General features: G+C 40.5%; 1 protein-coding gene across 1 annotated transcript in view; it reads left to right on the forward strand.

The window, feature by feature from the left end:
- Positions 1 to 7467, forward strand: part of LOC118596980 (MDM2 binding protein) — a 71692-nt gene that overhangs the window by 26452 nt on the left and 37773 nt on the right. Inside the window, exon 12 of the mRNA XM_036208184.1 lies at positions 4832 to 5009. Within this exon, the coding sequence (XP_036064077.1) occupies positions 4832 to 5009 (178 nt within the window). The remainder of the gene's footprint in view (positions 1 to 4831; positions 5010 to 7467) is intronic.

Raw genomic sequence — 7467 nt, forward strand, 5'->3', positions numbered from 1 at the left:
TGATGGGACTCTGGGTAATGGGGAGCCACAGCCTTCAGCTGTGTAAACTCATGGGGTTCCAGTGAATTGTTCTACTCTGGAGGCCATGAAGATGGCTCCGGCCAAACCCAGAGCTACAAAAGTAAAACAAAAACCCAAAGACATCAAATGTGGGGAAGAGATTAGTAGGGTAGGGTGGTGGATGGGAGGAAGTGTGTGAGACCCACAGTGCTGTTATCACACTCAGAAGGATTTTGTTTGTTTGTTTGATAAGGCTCGCTGAAGTCTCCTTTGAAGTAAATGTAGAGCTTTGTCTTCTGTAGTTCAGTGAGTCTTAGCATCGGCTAAGTGTTAGAGAAATTGTCAGACAAAGAAGTGGAGCTGAGCTGCATCCCGAGAACAATCCAGTGTCAGTGGACAGGCCATCACTCTTGGAAAAGCACGTGGTGTCATTCACATGTGTTTCCTTCATGTTGCACACTTCAGCCCCAGCTGGAGAGTGTCAGTTACTGAAGAGAATCACTCAAGTGTTCGGAGACAGAGTAAGAATGGAGAAGCTGAGTTTCGGGACTTCAACTAGAGAAAGATAACAACTCCTGAGTGGTAAATAGGTCTCAAACTTGAGTCTCACTGGTAATGAATAAACACTTTGTAAGCTCTGCAATATCCTTTTCCTATTTTGCAGGAGCTAACATGCTTCCTGTGCTTATACAACTATAAGGAAGTCATTGTTCATAATTTGAGGCCCTAGGGTAGCCTCTGAATGTCTTTTCTATTCATTGTTGCTTTCAAATCATGTTTTAGGTGTTGTAATAGAAAGAAAATGTATTTAGCTTATGAACCTGATGCTACTTATTTGAAATGGCTGTGATAATATTTGTAAATCTTGGTTTTGTAATCTCCACAGTAGGAGGCTTCATACAGTTATAAATACAGCTATCAATTAAGATTCTTTCTAGAACTGAGACACGAGATATTTTCTTAAACAGTCTTATTAACACCTAAATTGTATGCTAACTTGCTCAAAGCTTAGTTGGGAGATATGGTGAGGGATTAAGGGATCAATCAGTATTGTTTGTATTGTATGTGTTTGGAAAATGTTTTAGGAATGTAAAGTTAGATTTTTTTCTTTGTGTGTGTGTGGGGGGGGAGGTTGTGCGCACATGCACACGAGTGCATGCATGTGTGTGCAAAAGTGATCCCATGCATGCATTTGTGGCCCCCTACTTGGCTCTATGAATTACTTCAAAGTTGAGTTTATAACTAAACAATGGTTTCATTGCTATAAAGAACATAGCTTCCTAAGATGCCTACATTGAAGTCTAGATTGTGTATTAATATTTATTTTGGCATGATTATTTAGTTTATTGTAGTAGAATATTATTTTAAGATGTATTACTTTTGTTTATGTTGCATTTGTTTAACTCTGTGAAACTGTGTTACTGTGCCTGTCTAAAACACCTGATGGTCTAATAAAGAGCTGAACGGCCAATAGCAAGGCAGGAGAAAAAATAGGTGGGGCTGGCAGGCAGAAAGAATATATAGAAGGAGAAATCTGGGAGAGGGAGAGATCTAGGAGACAGAGAAGGAGGAGGACTTCAGGGGGTAGTCACCCAGCTACACAGCAAGCCATGGAGTAAGATTTATAGAAGTAAGAGAATGGGAAAAGCCCAGAGGCAAAAGGTAGATGGGATAACTTAAAGTTAAGGAAAACTGGCTAGCAATAAGCCAACCTGAGGCCAGGCATTCATAATTAAGAATAAGTCTCTGTGTGTGATTTATTAGGGAGCTAGGTGGTGGGACCCCAAAAGAAAAAAAAGAGTAAAAACTCCCAACAACAGTTTATTTTCAAGACAGGGTTTTTCTGTGTAGCCCTGGTCATCCTGCAATACACTTTGTAAACTAGGCTGGCCTTGAACTTGTCATGATTAAAATAGCTGTTTTTATTATTTTTCATTTCTTAAAGAGAATATATAAAATAATTGTCAGTGTGTTAGGATACTCCTACCCAGTTATCTGAGATATTTTATTTTCCCTTATATTCATATGAAATATTATTTCATTGGTTTAATTTTATTTTCATATCATTGAACTGTGAACAAAATGTGAGTGTTAGGAGGTTTTAAAACCCACTAAGAAACTTATTGATGTAAGATGGTGGCTTCATTTCCTTGCAATAGAAATCTGTCAAGAGAATGGAGCTCAGTGATAGAACACTTACCAAGCATGTACTAGGCCTGGGTTTTAACTCTGGCACTGTAAAAATAGTAATTTTTTTTTTTTTTTGCTAATGGATTTCTAATCATAGTTTATACCTTCATAATGGTTTGTGTTAATTTGTAAAATTTGATACAATGAATGGACACTTGGTAGTTTCTTTTTTCCCCATCTAATCTGTATCATGTAACAAAGATGCTTTCATGTGTTGAAAAAGGAGCATGCATGCCAACCACTGCCTTACTGATTGATTGAGCAAATACAGCATTCAGAACTAGAGATCTTTTTTTGTTGTTGTTGTGTTTTTGTTTTTGAGACAGGGTTTCTCTGTGTAGCTTTGCACCTTTCCTAGATCTCACTCTGTAGTCCAGGCTGGCCTCGAACTCACAAAGATCTGCCTGCTTCTGCCTCCCGAGTGCTGGGAATAAAGGCATGCGCCACCACCGCCCGGGGAGATAGTTTTTGTTTTCTTTTTATAATCTGCTCCCCCTCCTCCCTTCTTTAGGAGGAGTGCTCAGAATTAAATAACCGCTAATCGTAAGTCTGGCACTTCCTGCAGAGTCTGCACGAAAGTTGTTACATAAGTCTTCAGTTAGCACCTGCTACAAGTCCGAGACAACGTGTTTTCAGTGACTGCAGTTGTGGTTGGGAGTTTTTAAAGTCAATGTTTTTCTTTGGGGAAAAGTGAAGTTGCTGTCATTGCAGAATTCAGTGTTTATGGGGCTCGCAAAGTTACAAACTAATCCACACAGAGTGTAGTGGAGAGACATGTGCAGCTTAAACTGTTACTTCTAGGATGACCCATGAATTAAGATCACTCTGTCTTCTGGTAGAATCTTGTTTTTCTCTTCTGATTACCTTAAAGTAAATTCATTTCTAGAAGAACTGTTTATGAATAGGAATGATGTCTTTATTATAATCTAATCACAAATATTATTTGATACTCATCTTGATTATGAATAAATATTTATTCATAGATCATGTATGTGAAATAGACTTGTGATAAAATTATTGTACTGATTTTTAGCATTTTTGCATAGGTGTATGTATATAATGTACATACTATGTTGAAGATCCTTTCATGTGGTGTGTGGTTTTGTGCTGTTCAAATTAAGTCCGCTAGGGACTAGAGAAAAGAGCCCTGACTGCTCTTCCAAAGGACTTGGATTCTATTCCCAACATCAACATAAACATCTATAACTCCAGGGGCAGGGTTCTCACATCTTTCTGCTTCCACGAGCACCAGAAACTCATACAGTACACAAGCATGCATGTAGGCCGAACATCTGTATACATTTAAAAAAGGAAAAGTTCAGTTATGGTATCATGCTTTCAAAACTCTGGAAATTGTGCAGGGAAAGAAATGTACAGGGTGCTCCGTGTTCAGCATCAAAATGTAGGTGGAGTTTTTCTGTGTCTCTGCAGCTGCTCCCAAACTGATGCAGAGACTTAATTATAAATGCTTGACTGATAGCTCAGGCTTATAACAAACTAGCTCTTACAACTTAAATTAGTATGTATTTCTTATCTAAGTTCTACCCCGTGGCTCATGGCTTTTTACCTCATTTCATACACGTCCTGCTTCCTCTGTGTCTGGCTGGAGACTCCCAGGACTCTGCCCTTCTTCCACTTTCTTCCTAGTCTGGCTCTCCTGCCCAGTCTCTTCCTGCCCAGCTATAGGCAGTCAGCTCATTAACCGGTGAGAGTCGTACGTATCCACAGTGTACAAAGACTGTCCACAGCATCTAAGCACTCTTGAGAGTCAGTGATCCTTATTTCAGAACTTCAGTTCTGCTGTCTTGTATTGCCCTTGTTTTACACTTGATAGAGAACAAACTGTTTGTCTTGTGCACTCTAAGGCATCAGTGTCTTGTATAATGCAGTTGCTATGTAATTGAAACAGAAGTCTGTACATGTTTAAATGAGCATGTGTTTCCAACCCCCACCCCCCCCCCCCCCAGTATTTTCTCTGTTGTTGATTGAATTCAGGGAAACAGAGCTAGTGGAAGATTGTTTTTCTCTTCTCTTCTCCTTTTCCCGGTTGAGCTGTGTGTGCTTCTAAGTGGCAGTTTACTCTACTTGGAAGAAATGGAGGATATGTAGAGACAGGCAGATCCCTGGAGCTAACTGGCCAGCCAGCTTAGCTGATGGGTGAGCTCCAGGTTCAGTGAGAGAGGCTATCTCAAAATAATGTGGAGAGCGACTGAGGAAGATACCATCTGTGGACTTTTGTCATCCTATATATCCATATACACATGCATGTACACATGCACACACACATATACCACATGAACATACCTCACATACATGGATGCATCACACACACACACACAGGTTGGAAATATGGACATGTCTGTATGAGAAAGATATTATGGAACTTCAGTAAGTTGGAGCAAAAGAATGAATGCATGGCGATTAGACAGGACAAAAAGTCCATACTCCTTATTGCTTTCATGCAACAGCTTCAACAGCTTCTCAACTAAATGGTCAACTAAACAGTCCCAGATGTATCGAGCAACAGCTTTGTTTCATCGTCAAATACCATGGAGCTGTCCAGTCGGTCTCTCTAAGGCATCAACAGTTGCCGTGTGATGAACAGCGTTTCCCCATTCTTACCTAGATCACTGTTCTTCAGTTCCAGATGTGGACGTGAAAGGCGAGTACTCCAGCTATTACCTCCTGTTGCAAGGCGATGGCAGGACCAAGTGCAGGGCCACGCTGCTTCACTCGGCCAACCAGATCAACGGCTCCTTTGCACTCCGTTTCATTCACGGAAGGATGAAAACAAAGACCGAGGAAGCCAAGTGCAGTAAGTGTTCACTCAGCTGGAGGAGATCCATCCCCACACTTGTTTGTACTTTAATTAATTGACGTGGTTGTAAGTGGAGGGAATAATAGTGAAACTCCATTTCTGCTATTAGTTTACCTTTCATTTTTATTTTTTATAAAATATTTTGGTCCTATTCTGTCCTCTCCTTCATCTTCTCTCAGATCTTTCTGTACCTCCCTACCCATCTAAGTTGATATTCGTTCTCTTCCTGCCTCAAAACCAACAAACAAACAAACCAACCAAAAAATAGAAAACCAAAACTCAATAAGGCAGAAAATACCAAACAAGAACAAAAAACACACAGCAAACATGGAGTCTGTTTTGCATTGGCAAACTGCTCCTGGCCTGGGCCTGCCCTGGAGTGTGGTTGATATACCAGTGGCACTCCACCAGAGAACAGCTGGTTTTCCTTTTCCAGGCAGGCATTAATTGCAAATAGCTTCTTGGTTAGGGGTGGGACTTGGCGTCCACTTTCCTGCCTCCATGCTGGGATTTGAATATAACCTTTTTATAATTTAAAATGAAGAGAATTAATTCCTTTACAATATACAAAGTAAAGATTAGCTATTAGCTTTTAATTTCAGATGCCAAATTGTTAGTGTTTACTGCTTTCAACACTCAATTTTTTTATTTCCATTTATTTTCTCTCAAGGCTCTTTTGCTTCATTGATTTTATCTTTCTCTTTTCTAAGTTCCATATTTGGTTCTATATTAAGTTCTCTCTCTCTCTCTCTCTCCCTCCCTCCCTCCCTCCCTCCCTCCCTCTCCCTGTCCTCCCTCTCCCTGTCCTCCCTCTCCCTCTCCCTCTCCCTCTCCCTCTCCCTCTCCCTCTCCCTCTCCCTCTCCCTCTCCCTCTCCCTCTCCCTCTCCCTCTCCCTCTCCCCCTCCCTCCCTCCCTCCCTCCCTCCCTCTCTCTCTCTCTCTCTCTCTCTCTCTCTCTGTCTCTCTCTGTGTGTGTGTGTGTGTGTGTGTGTGTGTGTGTGCGCGCGTGTGTGCTTATTGGCTGTGTCAATGGCGTATTATTCACAGACAGAGAGCAGAAAGACAGAAACAAGCCAACCTCCTAAGACTTAAGCTGTATGGTGCACATGGAGTCTTGACTCCTTGTGTCCTAAGATACAGGAAACATGCAAAGCTACACAGAGAAACCCTGTCTCCAAAAACAACAAAAAAAGCAGATTGATAACCAATTTAATATTAATGGAAGAAAAACATCTGATCTCTTTTAAACAGTGTTAAGCCTCCCAGCTAAGGAGAACCCATGATGCTAAACTCAGTATGTGAACTAAGCCCAGTTATCACTAATTAGTGATGGTTAAACTGAAGAACCAATGTGCAAGTTACCATACTAGTTTCTCTAGACTTGCACTTCTATTTTCAGTCTCTACCTTCCTTCTACAAAAACTACATAAGGATTACATGCATTAAGTAGAGTAACAAACTTCTGTGTCTTTCCTAGATATGGTTCAAAGTATACAAATTTGAAATATAAAATTTCCCCGGCAAAATACGTCTTAAAAATATTTTCAATGACATACTGACAATCAGGATATTCTGAATGCAGTAAAAATAGCATTGCAGACCTCATCTACCCTAGCCATCTATTTCCATGCAGCTCTATGGATCACACCTAAAGACACCATGTAGAGGAACATGTATGTAAACACAGGTGACTCACACTAAACAGACCCACACTCTATGGTAGAACCAAATGCCCACACTGGCACTTACTCAGGCATTCTTTCAAAGCCAAAACTTGAATGCTGGCTAACTGTTTCTCCCTCTGTAAAACCTGCTCCTCAGAAAACCTTGGGAGTGATGAGAAGTCAAAAGGAAAACCTAAGAAATAAGAAAGAGTCAACATTAATGATAATTTATGCTAAGAATTAAAATTCAGTTCCTAGGAAGTGTGTTAGGACATGACTAGAAACATAAAAGCCAACCACTCACCTCTCTGGATGTTACATATTTCAAAGTAACTATTAAACATGGGGAAATGAGCATACTAAATTGTTCTATATTTTAATCTTTGATCTGATTCTTAATTCCTTGGGGGAATATGGATACCAGGGTAGCTTCACTACATAGTATTCTCTTCTGCCTACTTAGAAAACAAAACTAGAACGTTTCTCATTTCTAAGTACAGGTTCCCACAGTCCTTGTCCGTTCCGTTCTTTGCATAATGAATTTAGTATAAAACTACACGTCAGTCCCAGGACTGACGTGGCTGACCCAGGCTCATCCTCTTTTCTTCTTGTATTCAGTTCTCAGATAATGAGAAAGTGCAGGAAATGCACTAGAAGACACAAAGGAAAGCTTGGGTTTGCTCCTCTCTCACCTTCAAAGGAAGGCTACTCAGACTTTCTTTAGGGAGTCATGTGACCCCTGAAGCTTGTAACCCAGAAAAGGATGCCTTCAGCTGTCTTCAACTGTGCTATATG

This window comes from Onychomys torridus, chromosome 16, assembly GCF_903995425.1.
Source record: "Onychomys torridus chromosome 16, mOncTor1.1, whole genome shotgun sequence".
Classification (NCBI taxonomy): Eukaryota; Metazoa; Chordata; class Mammalia; order Rodentia; family Cricetidae; genus Onychomys; species Onychomys torridus.